Genomic DNA, 19803 nt, shown 5'->3' with positions numbered 1-19803 from the left:
CAGCATTTTGATCTCTTTAAGGAGATATATTGAGAGATATTATCATAAACGTAATCTGTGCAGAAGGAAAAACCAAATTTGGAAGAGGCGGAGCACTCGTCCCGTCTGAATTGTGGAGCTTTCCTAAAATAAGGGCCAGTTTTGATAGAGACTGTTTTCGTATATGGTGAATTGGCCCTAGTCAGCTTCCATAGATTTGACTTCATTAGCAAACCTTTGCCTTTTAACACAATATTGTATTTTGAGTTCATTTTTGAAATTTTGACTTTAATCTTGACATTATATTTCAACTTTATTCTCGAAATTTCAACTTTAATCTCAAAATTTTAACTTTATTCTCGACATTTTGACTTTATTCTTGATTTGCCCAATATTATTTTCTCCATCATAATTGGCTCTAATCCGCTTACGTATATCATAAACATGAAGGCCAAACATAGGTAAATCGTTAAGTATGTGTTAGCATTTCGATCTTGAATTTTACTGTTATTCCTGTTGACATTACCAGAGCCAAAAATAACAATCACATTAAAATGTCTCATCTTTGAAATTTTTTTAGTTTTACATCTGAAAATGTGATGTTCAAGTTATTTAAATGCAACATTGGGCAAGATTCTAAACAATCAGATTCCAAACCCAGTGTGTTTCAAAGTATTTTCATATCATATCTTCTTGACATTTTGTTTTTTTGCAAGAAGATTTTCAAGAGGAAAACTCATCGACCATCATCTATTTATGGGGAATTTGAGCCATACATAAACAAAGCAGTCCAAACATTTTCGAGGAAAGGAGCTCAGCTTCCTCTTCCAGTAGAGCATTAGTGTCATCGTTTTTCCCAACCGAAGTTCACATTACGATGGTTGATGGTCAGGAGGATGATACTCTCATCAGTAAAAGGATGCATTACTGGGAGAAGGCCAGAGGAAGAGAAAGAGGAGCGATAAGAGCAAGAGGCCCAGGAGGAAGAAAAGCATTACTCACTCACAGAGAGCAGCTCATGTAATTAAGAAATAATGGATCCCTTCTGGGACTTTGATGGAAATCCACCAAGATACTCTGATGTCTTAAAACTTAGGCTTGCTGGTGTGAATATTTACTATTATTATTTTCATCAACTGGATTTTATAGCTGTCTTTTTGTGTGTGTGCTTGACAGGCACTAAATTATATATTTCTAAAGCAAGTCCCTACGGGCGTAAAAGTGGACCTTAAAAAGCAAGCTTATGTGTTTTTGGTTGAAATGACAGTATGAGTTTCTGGTTATGTAGCGGTAATTCTTGAGTAAATCATGCAAATTAGACACAAAATAAAATACTTAAGTTGTAAACATGCAACATGTTGACTTTAATTGGTTTGCCCTTTTCAAAATGCAATCTTACAAGCAATAGTGCATTAGGTTTCAAACCATTACTACTCCACTAAGATGCTAGTTAAATCAAGAGCTTGCGAAATATGCTAAACATTATTTTTGACTGATTGTTGAACAGTACAATGGCCTGTGTTGGTTTCATTATACTGTGCACTAATGTACTGCTCCTTCCCACTGTGCATGGCTGTTCTCACAGAGTGCGTGAGTCAGCAGTACTGACATGAGCTAATGGGATCCTAACAAACATACAAGACAGGACTTTAGCTTCCGCTGCTCAGGATCAGACTTATGTGCTTAGGCTAACAGCAGCTCATTGGAGGATACAGATACAGTTTATTTATTGAGGATGAAGCTGAGTCACTCAGCACAGAGCACCAAGGCAAACTTCCTAATACTTGAGGTCTTTTGGCACTGAGGACATTTTTAAACAACAGATCTCGTTGTTCCCCTTGATTATTTCATCTGTGAAACCATGCTCTCTAAACAAATTAACAGTCAAATGTGTTCACTACTCTTTCATTTTGCTGTTTTGTGCGGAGCTTGTAGAGCAGACACAAAACATGTGCCTCCCTCTAAATATGTGTGGCCCTTAAAGCAAACACACAAAATAACTTTAAGAACATACAAAATTACAGAAAAATACACTAGAAAACAAAAATACACAAATTGATTCCAAAATACAAAATGACAACAAAAACACTCATAATTACAACAATTATACATTCATTAAACCAAAATTACACAAACATAAACAAAATGACTTCCAAAACACACAAAACGACAACTACAATACACAAGAGATGAACAAAAATGCACAAAATGAGAGGAAAATAGACTAAATGGCCACAAAATGACACCAAAAACACATAAAACATCAACAATAAAACACAAAATAAAAAAGACATAAGGGCCCTATGCTCCAATCTACATCATTGTAGTCTGAATTTATCTCCGTTAGCGGGCTTCACATAACCAAACATTCCCTGTCAGAGAGAAGCTGTCTTACGACAGTCGATCACAACACGCTAATTTAAGCCAAGTGTTTTCAGCCTGGGTAAGTGCGCGTTCACATGAAAGGGGCGGAGATTGCAGCGTCTAACCAATCACTACAATGAAGAACCTGGCAGAGCGAGCGTGTTCACAGGAGGAACAGCGTATGACCTTAAATAAATATCATGAATTTATAACCATGATGACAGCGAAGAGCAACAGTAGTGCTGCACACCAGGAGACGGAGCTTTTATACTCCCTCAGATCTGATCCACTTCATACCTTGGTCCAGGTGTTGCTTAAGTTTAAAATTTTGAATAATTAGAATCCATAATTCAGACCAAAGACAAAACTGTTGTTACAGAAAAGGCAGGAATGAAAGAACCCGGGCAGGAAGCTGCTGACACTGTTAATGCTTAAAAGCGTGATATTATTCATCATATGAATTCATTGGATGGGATATCCCAGTCAATGGATTAATATCACAAAGACATCATGACGAAGCCTGTCTCGATCCGTATGCGCAGAAGTCAGTGAAGTCATATATTAATTAATTCATTAAATTAATATATGACTTCACCCGTCCACGCATGCGATCGAGACACAGGCATCATCAGCTGATTGATCAGTCCATCAGATATAAATCTATATCTTTCCTAAAGGATGTCATCGGTAAATGAAAGGATTGCATCGATGCTGTGTGGATCTGAATTGACAGCTGTCAGATCAGATCCACACAGTGACGTGTTCACACATCACCTTTTATTGGACAGTTCATTTTCTAAGAGAACTGATTGGAGGTGGGATTTTATCACTCGTTAAAATCTTAGCCAGAGCAAAACCGGCTCTCGACCAGTCTAGCCGTTCAGCATAAGTTTCCATGGTGATTTAGTACCGTAAGAGTTAGTGAGCTTCGCAGTCCAGCACACACTGATTAAATCCTGGAAGTTATTTATTTATTTATTTATTCAGGTTATTTTCGACATGGTTGCATTCACAGATGTTTTGTTTTTTCTTTCTTTTTTTTTTTACATGCCGAAAAAGGAGACGAGAGAAGCATTTGCTTAAGAGGTAATCTTGCTCTGTAACATAGGCCCAATATGACTATAAAAATTGACAAAACCCTTTGATATTTCCAGTATTAATGCTCAGATTCATCACTTCAAATCAGGCAGTCACTTATTTGGCCTCCGCTGTCATAAAATTTGCCCATTTCTATTGTAGAGTTTTGCTGATTCTTGTGCTGCAATGTGCTTTTTGCTATGTAACATAGAAATAAATAATGAGTTGAAAGTATCCTAAATGTTTTAGTAAATGGACTTTTGGTAACTTTTTACAATTCAACACTTTCTTTTTTTATTTTAATTTTAAAAAAAATTTGCATTGACTGCATCTATTAAATTGTTAGGCGCTACAACTTTGGGAATTAATATTGTTGCTAATGACCTGAACGTGATGCAATCCAGCATGGTATTCAGTTAGAGCAGATTTACACAGTGTGTTTCTTTGTTTCATTCTTTGAATAAATCATGTTTACACATATCAGAAAGATATAAACCAAATAACTCTCGTCACCATCAACTTTCAGTCTGATGTTTTGCAGCTTTTACAATTAATGGCATTTTGGGCTTTATTTGAGAAAAATTTGAAGAAAATCATATTAATTAGCATTATTATTGTTCAAATGTTGAACGTGTATAAACCTTTGTTATGTTTCTAAGGTACACTTTGTCTAGCATTACCACTTGCTTGATATTTGGGTTTTTTTGTTAAGTAGTGCTCTACTGTAATATTCTTTATTTCCTAGTTTAAAAGTGTTCAAGTTTTTTAAATAAGAAATCAGATAATTAGAGCATTTTTCTTGATTTGCGTCATAACTTATTAGGTGACCTAAGGCGCGCACACACACACACACAATGAGCAGAGGTGAATGGTTAGACTTGAATGAGCTCATCATTTAATGGTGTCTGAATTGCTTATACCTGCAAAAGCAGGGAAAGTACAAACTGAGAGAAGAACCACTGATAAGCCATAATTGAACCGTCTGATTTTGCGAACCGGGCAGTAAATGTGTGCTTAATGAACTCTGAGGAGATTGAGAAAGAGGAGACATCTGGGGAAGGCTTTGTGGAGTGTAAACACATTCTTCATGCACACAGATAAGCCTGCTGGAGACAGACAGCACCATTACTTAAGATCTTCACTGTCAGGTTAAATGCACACAGAGGTTAACTATAGTCTCACCTATCCTATCCTCCTCACACTCCACATGCACACACAGTGAACCGTCTAGTGTCATCTATGGGAGGTTAACAACACTATGCTGCTCTTTTTATCTCGCACAAAAAAACACAGACACACAGTGGGAACTTTTCACTTGGATTTCCTCAATATTACTGCACCCTTTGCCCCTGGATTATTCTGCAATATACCTTTTCTTCCTTTATATCCTATTCAAGTAGAAGTACTGTTACTTGATTGAAATTATACTCAAGGACAAGTAAGTCACACATAAAATACTCAAGGACAAGTAAGTCACACATAAAATACTCAAGCACAAGTAAAATGTAGCTCATTTAAATAGTACTTAAAGAGTAACTAAACCCCAATAGCTGCTATACTGCTATTGATTGATTCTGGTCCAACTCTCAACATTTGGGTCTTAAGTATTTAACTTTAGCATATTTTGTTGTAAAATAACAGAGTGACTGCCCCCTATTACAACCTGGTTATTACAATTGAGTTTTGCTATTGGCTGAGAACAAGATCATGTGATGTTTTGGTACCTTCACAAACAAGCACTATTAGCCCCGCCCCTTTTAGAAAAACTCTACAATCTGTGGTAAGTAGGTTGGATTGAGAGAAGAGTGAATAGAGAGGTTTATTGATTAATGAGTAGCAAGTTAACACAGCACAGATTGTTCATTAGAGATTTTATAGTATAGACTGGGCGTGTCTTAACTGCTCCTAGAGCCCCGCCCATAATCAAGGCATTTTTTTTTATTTATCTCCTAGGGGCAGGTCAGTTACAAGTTACTTTCACACCCCACATTTATTTTTGGTAATAAATCCTGCCACAGTTCCCTTGCATACATGTATGAACTTAAAAAGGAAGACACGAAATCTTGCATAATTGGAACTGAATTTATTTTCCACAAAAGCATACGTGTAAAATAAAAGGCTTGTCAAAATGTACAATTCCTCTTTAAATAAAATAATGTCAAAAAAAATCAATTTAAACAGTGCCATGCCAAATGTGCCACGTGGGTAACAACATAATAGGAAGAAGCCCCAACCCGAACCCAAGAAAGTGGCCGGGCGTTAATCAGAAATGGCAGAACTAAACACATATATAGTATGTTCAATGTGCCTTCATAAACTGTTGACCTGAAATCAGCAGTTTTTGAAAAGACCATGAAACGGAAATAAAAAAAATTATCACAAAAAATAATAATTTACTCAGTAACGGTTGGTTGTCGAAATTTAACAAATTCCTTTACTTATTTTAAAACATACTTAAGTACAAGTAAAATTACTGATTTAGAAATATACTCAAAACAGTAGAAGTACCTATAAAAGCAACTTTATTACAGTAATGTGAGTACTTTCACCTATGTACATCTTACTTTTTCTGGGCTCTCCTATTTCCCTTTCAACTCTCTCCTCTCTTACTCCCCAACAGGCATTATTGAAGGGAATGCAATCGATTTCCCCCAAGCTCATCTCTTCCTCCCCCCACCTCATGGTTTTTGTCTTATCACTCTATTTTCTTCAAAAAAAAGAGCACAGGCAGTGACTCATTTTAATTACTCCTTCCTTCTTTCCTTATAGTGTCAGTACAGTGGGATGCAAGTCATATTATGCTTTTGATTTTAAGCGTTAAAAAAAATTTTTAATCCAAGCACCAGCTAAGTCGTTTTTTGGTTTATGGTGTAATATTTTATCTTTAGTGCCATTAGTAAACGGGTCTGCCTCTCCGCCTCCAGCCAAGGATCAGACCTCAAACGATCAGCAAAACATAATATTTTCCCTCAGCTGTCATCATATGAAGCATGTCTACACTTCTACAAACTTTGACCCAGAATTTGGAAAGTATTTAGCAGCACTGTAGCTGCCTGGGATGGATGAAAGGAGTGAAACGATTCCAGCAAAGAGCTTAAAGTCTGGCAATTTATTCCAAAAGTTTCTCAGTAGAGTTTGACGAGTTCTTCCATCCGTCCTCTCTGCACTTTCTTTACCGTATACCCTCTCTGTCATTCTAGTAGCCTCATGGTCCTCCAGTCTCCCCTCAGTCCCATCAGTTATCGGATCATTAACTATTAAACAGCAGCTAGAGGAAGGAAGAAGAGAGCATCTCTTTCAGAAAAGGTTTTGTCAATTCTGCAAGAATAGATGGACGTCAGGGGGATAAGTGCACTGAGAGATGGAACGGGGCGAGTCCTTAGGGTCTCTTTCATAAGCTGTAATAATAAGAGGAATTTAGTGGGTGCGGGGGGGAAAAAGTGCAAAGAATAGGATTTTTCAGTTCTTTATAATGAGGTGATCCCTGCAGTTGAGAGATATTGATTTACATAAATCCCCGAACATCCAAATGGAGTCCTGTGTCTTCCACTCATGAGATTGTTATCAGTTTGTCTCTGGTAATGATCTTTCGTCACTGAAACAAGCCTAACAGCATGTTAAAATATCTGCAGCTTGTTAGAGGGGTTCTGTCCTGCAAGTTTTAGATGTATCTGTTTTCTTCAATACAACTCTGCAGAAGGCCACATGTGGCTCTTTCATCCCTCTGCTGTGGCTCCCTGTGGCTTTGTGGAAAAAAAAAATCTGGTATGTGTATTTATTCATCAAGGGGGAATCGGACTTTAACTTAGAGACAAATCTATATCAGGTAGGACACGAACACTGTCCATTTAACCTAAACCTGACTGAACCACCTTTGGGGATTACCCTGGCCATACCCCACGAAGGAGCTTTGACTACTTTTTTATACTCAATCTAGAATAGGTGTTGTAAAATGTCCCCTCGCCGGGTTCGAACCCTAAAATTTTTGCTAAATGCCCATGAAACTGAAGTTAAGCATTTTTTTTTCTTAAATACAAGAAGGATTCAAATGGACATTTAGTATTTTATTTAAAGATAGTCTTCTACCCAGTCTTTTTTTCCAGAGTTCAAAATATTCATTGTGTCATTGGGCAAGGCACTTCTCTCACATTGCCTTGTGTGAATGAATGTTGGTGGTGAGAGGAGGGACCAATGGTGCACTATGTTAGCCTTCTGTCTGTCTGCCCCAGGGCAGCTTTGGCTACAATAGTAGCTTACCCCCATTGTGTGTGGAGTGAAAGAATAATGCACATCAATGTAAAGTGTTTTGAGTGTCTATGAAAAAGTATATAACTATTATTATCCTATGCCACAAAGTGTGGAAGGGTGATATAGGTTTGAGCTCCGTCCGTCTGAATTAAAGGGGACAGCTTTTCTTAGAAATCGTTAAAGATACGATAACCAAATTTGGTGTGTGGCTTCACAGTATCAATACCTTGATGGGGTTTGAAAATGAGAAGTGCTCAATTATTTTTTCTGGAGTTATTGCCCTTGTTCTGTTTTTCTTTACTCTGTTCGAGGTATCTTCAAAGGGGACAGCTTTTCTTAGAAACTAATATAGTTCTTAATTTTATATTCTGATGTGATAAAATGTTCTTATGCATACATCTAAGTTCTTAGATTTAGGACATTTAGGAAAAGGTTGTGAGTTATATTGAGAACCAATCTGGCGGGGAATGTTGGTGACTATGTTATTATTGTTATTTACAATTGTTTTCTCTCTAGCAGTGAACTGATTTCATAAATGCATTACACTATATAGTAGTTTGTTTATAAACAGCATAAAGGTAAAAACAAAACAAAACAAAAAAACGTTATATGCAGTTTTATTCTAATTTTAAATGTCAAAAGGGTTTGTGGCTCCTAATGCTTTCTTTTCTGTTGTAAACAGGTCCAAATGGAACATTGCTGCCCTCTTTTGGTTATGTACTCTATTGCAGAAATGAACAGTGTTTTCTATAGTGATCTTTCTGATCAGAAAGTGTACAAAAAGTTCTTGTTGTCTAATGCTGCCCTCTTTGTGTGTCCATAGACTCGCTGATGTTGGGTACTGAGGTCGACCTAAGGCAGGTGGAGAATAGCGTGGTTGCCATGGAATCAGTGTTGAAGGCGTGGCTTCATGAGTACGGAGGGGACAGAGAGCATCTCCACGTCATGCTGCCTAACCCTCGGGATGATTTAATTCCTGGTGAGACATACTTAACTGACTCAGTTAAACACGAGGAGCACTGAACAAATTAATTTACAAAAAATATTGTTTTTTTCCTTTCTGGACTTGTTTAGTGTGTGTAAAGTGTGACATACAAGAGAGATTGATAAGCCCCGCCCTGATTCCTCTGACACCCAGCCTGGGAGTAAAGACAGAGAGCATTCGAGACTTCCTGCCTGTCGTTAAGGGCTCAGCCAATCAAACCCCACCTCCACAGAGGCTAAAAGCAATCAAGTAAGACTGACCAACAGCACATAGGGAGTAACATTGGAAATGGGCTTTGCTCAAATTATGAAGTTTATAGTAAAATAATATATTTTTGTCTCTGATAATGACATGAGCAAAAAAACTTTTATGACAGATTAAATATCAAATTTAAGTTTTCCATTTTACCATTTTAGGCTGCTAATAGTATGGAAAGCTGTTTGAGCTTAAATTTGACATCAGTGATATCAACCATAGTTACTATCTACCAGTTGTAGTACATGCACTCAATTTTGGTTTACTAGTGTCACTAGTAAAGGTGCAAGGAAATGCAATTTACAACCATCAGACATTGGCTTTCAAAAATTAATACAACCAAACAGGGTGCTGAATTTGGTTATACTCCCTCCTTCTTCATTTGCATTATTACTACTAGTAGAATAAAAAAAACACTTGTACTACTAGTGACATTTTGAGTGCAGTGCCAGTAAACAAAAATGTTGTTTCACTACACAAAATTGCTTTCCTTATAAGGTCTACTGGCACACTAGTGTGTACCTTTATTAGTACTACTATACTCAAAATCTAGTCGTAGAAGACGTTTTATTTTAGTTGGATTTGTGCTATATTTGTGTGTGGTTTTCCAGATTTAGAATCTCTTTACAGTTTTGGCGAAGCAAAAAAAATCTACTTTTAAATTTAGTGTGTAAAAAAAGAACCAAAAATTGTCTATAGTGATGAGACATGATGAAACAGATCTGTTATGTTTTGTGTCAGTTTGAGCATTTTGAGCTTGTGTAACAGGAAGTGTTCTGCACTATTTGATCCCATCAGTGTGACTTCTTCCTGTTTCTGAGGCTTGATTTACAGCGATATTCAAATGAAGCTGCATGGAGGACAGGTCACACTGATCTCACTCAGCGTAACAGGCCTGATGTCACTGTTGTTGATCTGTTACAGGGACACGTTTCCACTTCACACACAGACATACACTTTGCAGTAATGACACAGTGGTTATGTACACACTGTTGTCCTTCACTTTTAATGAATAGAGGTCGTGTGCTGCAGGCTCCTGCGTGCAGACGGGGTGTGTGAGAGTGTGTTGTACGGCCTGCCGATGGTGATCCGCCCCACCACCTGCTGGCAGCTGGACTGGGATGAAATGGAGACCAACCACAGCTTGTTCCACGCTCTTTGCCACACACTCAGGGTGTGTACCGAAAACTTACTTCATGAACTCATCATTTTTAGTTTACCTCGAAACATCATAAATTAGTAGTTTTTCAATCAATAATGATAAAAGGATATCTGAAATAATGGTACTAGGTTTGTCCCTGTCTGTCTGTCTACAGTAAGTTTCCATGGCGAGAGTATCATAGTGTTTGTGTGATTTTGAAAGTCACTTTAGTGTGTGTTTCCTCTTTTAGAGCCGTGACTTGTTCCTGCTGCTGCAGGTGGAGTCCACTCAGACACCAGCAGCTGGAGGTAAATGTTCAACGAGTTTTGTTGGGGGTATTTCACCACTTTGAATAAAGGTCCACTTTTAAGCCCCACCTGCGGCCATTGCCCCCCTCAAATAATCCTGACAAATAAATAACACATTTTCAAAAGTATTGAACTAACGTAACAAGTAACGTTACATTTTATAATAAATCAAAAATCTAAAACAAAATTTAACTTATCACCTGCATATGAAACAAATGTAAAAGTGCAGTCGGTAAAAAAAACAGGTAATAAAACATTGTGTGCAATCTGTGACAAAAAAGGAAATTCATTGCACTTATGAAATTAACTAACAAGTCACATCATGTTTCATGATGCAACTGAACATATTTTATGAATAATTTGAAACTCAAAAACACAATGAAACTAATGACCTGCATGAAAACCAAATTGAAACGACAAATGACTAATAGTTAATTTGTCAAAAACACAGGAAATAAAGGAACACTGTTTGCAATCTGTGGCAAAAAGCTTAAGAAAACCAAAAAGGAAATTAATTTTTTTCAAGTCATTTGAAATCATTATTTTTGCACTTCAGTCTAATAATTTAATGCTTTTTTAATTTCTGCTATATTTTTAGGCTTCTCACTAGTACGTCCTTTGTGTGTAGCACGTCCGCCTCACAGCAAGAAGGTCCTGGGTTCAAGCCCTGGGGTGGACACCTGGGTCCTTTCTGTGTGGAGTTTGCATGTTCTCCCCGTGCTGCATGGGTTTCCTCCGGGTACTCCGGCTTCCTCCCACAATCCAAAAATATGACCGTAAGGTTGATTGGAGTCTCTAAATTGCCCATAGGAGTGAATCAGAGTGAATGGTTCTTTGTCTGTCTGTGTTGCCCTGCACCCAATGAGAGCCGGAGATTGGCACCGGTAGACCCCTGTGACCCTGAGCAGGAATAAGTGGGTCTGAAAATGAATGAATGAAGGATACAATACCGATATTGCGGCATTGAGTATAGGCCGATACAGATATGCGATATCAGCACGAATCATACATACTTTTATTACTTATTTTGGAGTGTGGAATGTTAGAAAAGGCTTGATTATTAAAAAAAAAAAAAAAAAAAACAGACCTATTTATTATATACCAATGGATTACTGTGCATATAATTAACCTTTTAGAATAAGAATATTTGATTGAATAAAAGAAGTTAAAAAATAAGATAGAAGATATTGAAAAAATAAATCCAAAAAACCAATATACTGTATATTATATTGGAGATTTTAGATGCAATCTGATAAAATTTGATATTCATTTTCTGGCTGATATCGGACCAATATCAATATCGGATCGGGACACCTCTATTGACAAAATTACTTGTTGGCTTTCTCCTTCAACATTCCCAAAACAAAGTTTTTTTGATTTCTCAAAAAAATTGTTATGTAAACTTAAAATGTTTCTTTTGTTTGACTGATGGCCTCTTTAAATTTGGTTCAGCCATTGCAATAATACATTTCATTCATAAGGATGAAAAAAAAATTAATTTATGTGACCTGTTTTCATTACAAATAAAAACAAATCTGTTGTCTTTTTTGGTTAAATTACTGTCCCTAATTTGGTATGAATCTCAAAAGTTTGTCCTGTCATACCTCTATTCGCCACACACGTTGAGAAGCACTGGACTAAAGGATGCATCTTCTTCTTCTTCTCTATCTAAAGTACAGTATATGTTTGTCTCCAACGCAGGTGTGCTCTCCTACTACGTCCTACAACCGTCCCCGACACTGTCCCTCCTCCTGAAGCCTGTGGTTTGCAGAGAGCTGCTGCTGCCCTGTGCTCTGCCTGTTTCAGCTCAGGACCCCGCACCATCAACCATGCAGACCATACAGGTTATCAAATGTTTGCAAGGATCACATGAAACCACAGATGAGACACCCTTATGACAATATTAAACACACTTTCCCTCCACCTCTGAATCTGCCTTTTGTTTGTGCTTTCTAAAGCCTGTTGGTTTCTATAAACACCCGACCACTCACTGACTGTGTCTGTGTGTCTGTGACAGGGCTGCCTCTCTCAGCTAGAGGAAGAGTTTGTTCTCAACCCTCTGTCACTGAGAAGTCACCTATACAGCCACCTGAGGAGCAGAGGCCTGCAGTCACAGCAACGATACCCATACAGGTAGTCAGCACTAACAGGTCTTCTGTTGTCATTGAACAAATGGATTAAAACAGGAGGTGATTGTCATCCATCGGGTTTGTGATCCCAGGCACCAGTCAGCAGTAGCACGCAAGCACCAGCCTCAACCAGCAGAGGGCGCTAACAGCACATCCAACCGACAGCCTCGTCAGGTAAAAACAGCCGCTTCGTCACAGAGTGAAGGTTATCTTCTCATTTCAGCTCTATCTGACTTTACAAAGACAGATAATATGAGGGATAATATTCTTCATAACTGTGCCAAGGCCATTAATGGAGTTCTGGTTTCTTTCTTTGCTTCACTTTCTTACGAACTTTCAGATCAGGGTTTGATGTGATTAATCTTGGACTAAGAGGGTCCATTTATCTAAATGATTAGGCCAGAGACGGGCAACTTCTACCACAGCCACAAAAATGTAATTGTCTGATCCAAGAGTCACATGATCAACATTTATAACAGTCAGTATTTAGAATACTGACTGAATCTAAACAGGAAGCAACAGGTTGTGTCTAATTTGTGTGTTGTTTGGGGTAATTTTGTGTGTTTTTTGTTGTTGTTTTGTATGTTGTAGGTCATGTTTTTATTTTGGAGTCATTTATGTGGATTTATGGTGTAGTTTTTTTTTTTTTTAGTTTTTTTTAGTTTGTATATGTTTCAGTGGTTTTTGTGTATATTTGTAGTTGTCTTGTTTTTTGGGTAAATTTGTGTACTTTTGCTAACCTGTTTTTTTTGTATTTTTGAAGTCATTTTGTGTGTTTCTGCTGTTGTTTTGTGCATTTTTCTTTCACTATGTATGTTTTTTACGGTCATTTTGTGTTTAATTTGGGGGCTACATAATATTAGAACAAGGGCCGCCAGTTGCCAATGTCTGGTTTAGGTGTACAATACAGTATGAACTGAATGAACCATTGATATTAATGTGGATCTCAATGTGGATTTTATTGGGCCTCACACTAATAAAAAAATGAATAAATACAAAATTTATGATAGTATGTTATTTTTATACGTTACACTTTTTTCAAATCTAATCTAAAATGTTGTATTTTTTTTGCATAATTAAAATATGGCGTAAAAAGATGAAGCACTTGTGATTTATTATATTTATTTTTCAGTTGTTAACTTGCTTTGCTGAAGTTACAGAACTTTTTTTCCCTCTTGTCAGACAAATGTAGTGAATAGTGATATAAAAGCAGATAATTTCACTCTTTAGTGTAAAAAAAAAAATAGGAATCAAATGTCACATAAGCACTTGGGGGAAAAAATGCGAGCGTATTTAATAAGTTTCACAGTGAGTTGTAAACCCATATTATTATGTTACTTTGTGGCACTTTATACTGTCATTAAAGTTTCTTATTTTCATGAGGGATCCTTGTAAAAGAAGGAGACCCATAAACATTTGCTACATGAGACTGAAGAAAACAGTTCAATGTGAAATTTTAGAGTTATTGTTGAGGCTCAGGTTTCACTTCATTATTGTGATTATATACTTGGTTTTTCAACACGTTTTCATGAAAAATAGTAAAATAATACGACCGTGTCAGCCTTTAAAGCCTAAAATGCTTCATATTGTCATGATGGTTTATATAAAGCCTGGTGTGCTCTGAGTGTGTCGTTCTTTGCAGATAAGGCTGCCAGCTTCAAGAAAATGTGTGTTGTGTTATCCTGTTTTTAACTCCACTGCAAGAAAACTTGACCCCAAAAGGTCTTCAGTAGTGTTTTTGCGTTTAGTCAGTGTTTTGTGTTTGTTCCCATATCTGCATTGTCCCACCTCCTTCATTTGGCATTTATAGATGATTAACCATTGGCTTTAATCTGGTCATCTAAGACAGTGTTTCTTAAATGGGGGGTACACGATGGCACTACAGGGGGTACTTGAGGGATAGAAAGAGATGAAAATATAAACCTTATGGGGTTTTAGATGTTTATTTTTAGTTAAAATGACAATCATACTAAATATTACCAGCAACTCACAAAACGACAGCAAAAGCACACAAAATATGTGAGAAAAATATACTGAGTAATAAAAAGAACAGACAAACAACAGCAAAATGACACCAAAAATACATGCACTAAGAGAGAAAAATACTGTTACCAGCAACACATAAAATGACAACTAAGACACACTGCATGAGAGAAAAATACACAATATCATTACAAAATACACAAAAATAACAGAAACATACAAAATTACATTAGAAACCACCAAACGACACTAAAAACACACCCACTGAGAGAGAATAATTTAAATAATACTGACAACACACAAAAATGACAACAAAAACACACACAAAAAGAGAAAATTATACTGAATAAGAAAAAGAACAGACAAATAACAACAAAATACACAAAATGACACAAAAGCAGGTCCCACATCAGGAGAGAGATGACAGGAAATTATAGAAACTAAATATATATTCAGGACCCACTAAATACTGTTTCATTCCACTTATTTACAAAATAAGATTCTTTAAAATGTGTGTTATCACTCGTTTATTCCATCATTATGATCTATAGTGGTTTTTTCATGGTATTCTGAGCAAAATGTTGTAGCCGAAGAAAAGGGGGGTACTTGGATTCAGAAATAAGAGAAAGGGGGTACCGGTACTTTTGTGTTGATTTTCAGCTTTTGATGTCTCAAAAACGACACAACATAGGAAACTGAAATTTGGTATATTAATAGAGCTTCACCAACTCTCAGAATATACAAAAATATCTGCTATACATCTTATCTGGTGGACATGCCAGCCCCTCAAAATTAGAAAAAAGTTTGTCGGAGTTGGGCTTTAACATGTTTAGGCCTTCAATAAACTACTCTGCATATGTCTCATCTTCCTGTAACTTTATCAGCTTTGAGCTATGAACATAGACTGTTCACATCACTAATGATTAGTCACATTTATGCATTGTTCTTAGGCGACAGTCTCTTAAAATCCAAAAAAAAAAAACTTTTTTTTTTTTTTTTACTATTTTCATTGGCCCATAACTGCATGTGGGAATGTAAGAAAAAATCTGACCTTTTTAATTTACAGTATAAAGATTACTCTTTATGAAAATTCTTCTTTTTTATTTTTGGACCCCAACTTTGGGATGGTTAGTGTAACAGTCCTAATCTCCTATTCTTATTTACTAATGGGTGTAAAGTTTAAAAAGTTTAAAAGCCTCTGGAGTCATTATTAACCTTTAGTGTTCTGCATCTGTTTGCAGTATGTGTTTTCTCATACATCCATGAGGAAAACCTGTTTTTTTAAACTCAGTTCCTAAAAATTAAGTCTTTCCTGCATTTTTGAATCAATGTATGCTCTTGGTTTTTATCTCAAAGTGTGTGTCACGTCCTTTTCAGCCTCAAACTCAGGGTCGTCAGCTGGGAACACACAACAAGGTCAGGGCCACCGTGGCTCCCCTTCCCTCTTCCTCCTCCTCCTCCTCCTTCTCCTCCTCCTCTTTGGGACCACCTCCAGGGAAGGCTTCCCGGCCAACTCTGAGCTTCCTCAATAGCGGCTGTCATCAGGCCCCCCCAGCTCAGCCTTGACTGGAAGAAGACAGCGCTTGTGGTGAAAACACTGGCATAATCCTGTAAGGACAGTAGGGTGAGAGAAAGAGAGCATACTGGATACACACAAAATAAAGCGGGTGCACAGTACTTTAAAGTTCTGACCTTCCACTTCAAAAGGGATTTCCAGTCCACTAAAAAAGCAAACTCAGCACACACACACACGGTGATAATTGGTTTCCATGCATCAAAGCAATCACATAGCTGCGGAAGACGTGCTAATAATTTGCAGATGAAAGTGCCCAACACACACGCACAAGCTACACCCTGTGTCACTTCCTTTGTAAAGTTGTGTTTTTGCAAAGTATTAATGTGTGGAACATTTGTCATGGGGAGACAATGAAAGCCAGTCAGTGTGGGAAAATAGAGAGGAAAGATTAAAAAGTACAAAAAAAAAAGGTGAAGTGGGTGGTGTGAGAGATCAAAAGGTAAATGTGTGTGTAAAATGTTCTGTGTGCATGTTTCTCGCACACACACACACAGGCATGTATGTAGTCCGAGTTGAAAAGAAGAAAGCAGAAGACATATGGGCAAACACACGCACATGCATACATGCACATTCCCTTTTTTTGGGTTGTGCCCTTAAGCCCCAGTTTGAAACACAGCTTCAGTGTTTAAATGAGCGACTGAAAGAAGCAGCAGACAGAGGGGCCTCTCTGCTCTCCGTCACCCCCTCAGTGAGCTTCATTGGGCTAAGCGGCAGGACAAGGGCGGGTGGGGGGGTGGGGGGGGGGGGTGATTGAAGGAAGGAAGAGGAACAAGTGAAGAAAACTCAAGAATATTTTGCAACTTCTTGTTGACGTCATATTTCCTTGTGAAGGTGTTTGACTCACACGTTTAGGCAACGGTTCGTCATTCTTTCATGGAGCGTATTGTTTCATACATCTGCTCATCAACTGACACATGCTCACATAGGCCTCATCAGCCTCCCGCCATTCCGCCCCCTTACTGAACCCTCTAACATCAGCGACATATCGCTTGTGATGTCACAGGACTCCTGCGTCTGCAAATTGCAAGCACAACGCAGCTTTTGTCAGTGAAACCAAAACTCACCCCGTCATTCTTTACTACCCGCTGAATTTTTTAACCAACTTTTCCTTGTCAAAGCTGCTTCCCGCCCCATTTCTTCACTTTTCTGAAAGGTTTAGCCAGCATATCGTGTCCAGTGTTCCAAATGTGTGCAGATAGAACAACAACAGCAGCCTCTCTGTCCTCAGGAAGGTCAAACGGTCAGAGCTGAGGTTCCCTCAACTGACCCGAGCACTATCGGACACACTCCTCACTAAATGTCAGCGAAGATTAACAGACAGCCAACAATAGTGGGCTTGTTTTGTTTTAGTTTTTTTTTTGTTCATTATTGTTCTTCACGGTTCCACCACACATGTATGCTTATCTCACAGTGTTGGGTCTTATTCCTCCTATTCAGAGCTGACTGACTGTTGGTGGCTGTTGTTGTGAATAGTATTTATTGTCAGAGGCCACAAAGAACATTGACGTGAGTTGTTGCCAGTTGTTCTGTCACTTGTATTTGAACTCTGGATTCGTATTAAAAGTGATGTTCAGTAGGCTGATTGTTATGTTTAGATTTATGGCAGAAGGAGACACTATTACTGCTATTTAACAACCCCTGTGTAGCTGCATTAAACCACAGGAAACTGTATGAAATCCTTTTTTGACAGACTGCTACAGTAAAGAAAGGGTTAATACTCAGCGCAGACTGCAAAGGCCAGGCTTCTTTATTTTACTGAAGCACAAGGAGACAAGGAGTCTGATGACAAAACACTTAATCACACTGTTTTGTTTTGGGTGTTTTTTCAAAGTCAGTGTCATGACTGAATGTCACTGTGCCTTAAATATATCAGCAAAATAATATATAAGAGAGAAAAAAAACCTGAGTATCAGATTACATCAGTCTGCATTTAAAATCTCCGATATAAGAAGTCCATTCCGGACTCCACTCAAGCACTTCAACATAGAGCGCAAACCTCTACCAAGCACCAAATCTCCTCTTTGCCAGATATTGGCAGTTTTCTACCGTAGATCAGTGATCCTGATCATGTCACCATGATTATTCACACTTTAAAGGCTTGGATGACATTTCTATCCCCATTAATAAGGATGCAGTAGGTCCAAAATGTATGGACACGCCCATTTATTTGATCCGTGATTCATGCTTATATCATATCAGGTCAAAATCAATATCTGTCATTACTCAAATTTGCAATATCGTTGTATTGGGACACCCCTAAAGGTGCGTTGAGGGTTGGGGTCAATTACATTTTTAGGTTACCCATGTTCAATTACAATTCAATTACGATTACAGTGACCAGCAGTTTTCCAGTTATAATTATTTTGTATCCTCAGAATTACAATTGATCACAATTACTGAGCCTGAAATAAATAACCTAATAAAAGTTAACCTTCCTCTCGTGTTAGCTTTTTGTTGGCATCTCTAATGATAACAGGTCCTAAATCAGCCGTTAAATACACTAAAAACAAATATCTATCATCTCATTTCCTTCCTATCGATTGGTTACCTTGTTAGGCTTCGTAATCAATGAAAATATAGGTTTTAATATTTTTGACGTGGGTGTCTGAGGCTTTTGTGTCGCTATACCCCTAGATTTCAATTTTTTTTAAATGGTAAAATGTGGGAAAGCTTGATATGTAACATATAATAATTAACGACATATGTGTAGAACTATACATAGAACTGTGACATGGTTCCCCAGTCAATTATCTAAACTCTATTACAATTTAATTATGATTACAACAGCAACAGATTTTTAAAATTACAATTACAATTATAATTACGTCATAATTGTTATTAATCATGTGATTAGAATTATAATTGACCCCGACCCTGGGTGCGTTCACATTAAACACTAGTGCAGCGACTCTGGCAACTAGATTAAATTAAAAATCAATGTAAATGATGCGATGTCAAGCAACCTCCTTTTAAACGACGCGACTCGCGCGATCCGAGTTGCTGGAAGTCGCTCAAAGTTGGAAAATTTTAAACTAAAGCGACACCATGTCGTGACATCATATCGGCAATGAGTTTCTCCCCACGTCACGTGACAAGGGTAGGTGACGTGACCAAAAAGCGCAACTAGGTTCAAGCGACTCATCACGGGCGAGTTAAGCAACTATAGTTGCTGAAATTGCGTTCTATGTGAACGCGCCTTAACGCCGATACAAAGGGCTGTGGTGTGGAGGATTTTTAACAAGCCAATCTCAATCAGGAATTCTTTCAAGAGGCATCAGTTTGATGCATATCTGATTAGAATGCGAGTTAAAAGCAGTTGTGAGATGCATCATGGCTGAGGAATTGGTTACCTTTAGATTACTTTGACCTACGGTTTCCTCCTCTGATTGCCTCTGTCCTTTTCTTTTCTCAATCATTTTTGTTTTGTGTTTGTTCTAATGAGGTCTGTTTTGCTAAAAGTGGCATGTGACTGTTTCTGTCTGCACTTCTTTGTGTCTGGTTATTATTAGTGCTGCCACTTCCTGCTTAATTTGAAATGTTCCATTTCCTTTTACTCTCTGCAGTCTGAAGAACCAGTCTCAGCCTCTCTATTGACTGTCATACTCAAGACTTCAGACACTTCTCAACACAGAGATGATCACAACACTTAAAATACATGCGGAGGCAGGGAGGGGTTGTTCTTCTAAACAGCAGCACTGAGCAGTAGCTGAAAAGAGAAGTTGGTCATTACAGGAGAAGTGAGCAAAGCACAAATCTAC

The 19803-nt window shown here is 37.7% G+C and overlaps 1 protein-coding gene across 1 annotated transcript in view; it reads left to right on the top strand.

Moving 5' to 3' along the window:
- The window catches only part of m1ap (meiosis 1 associated protein), a 43534-nt gene extending 27057 nt beyond the window's left edge, over positions 1-16477 (top strand). Inside the window, exons 5-12 of the mRNA XM_028474614.1 lie at positions 8492-8647; positions 8743-8902; positions 9941-10082; positions 10300-10357; positions 12059-12201; positions 12375-12490; positions 12579-12660; positions 15847-16477. Coding sequence (XP_028330415.1) covers positions 8492-8647; positions 8743-8902; positions 9941-10082; positions 10300-10357; positions 12059-12201; positions 12375-12490; positions 12579-12660; positions 15847-16035 — 1046 coding nt within the window. The 3' untranslated portion in view covers positions 16036-16477. The remainder of the gene's footprint in view (positions 1-8491; positions 8648-8742; positions 8903-9940; positions 10083-10299; positions 10358-12058; positions 12202-12374; positions 12491-12578; positions 12661-15846) is intronic.
- The last annotated feature ends 3326 nt before the right edge of the window (positions 16478-19803 follow it).

Source organism: Gouania willdenowi, chromosome 18, assembly GCF_900634775.1.
Source record: "Gouania willdenowi chromosome 18, fGouWil2.1, whole genome shotgun sequence".
NCBI classification, from domain to species: Eukaryota; Metazoa; Chordata; class Actinopteri; order Blenniiformes; family Gobiesocidae; genus Gouania; species Gouania willdenowi.
The sequence above is the reverse complement of the archived record's forward strand: the minus strand, read 5'-3'. Positions and strand labels throughout refer to the sequence as shown.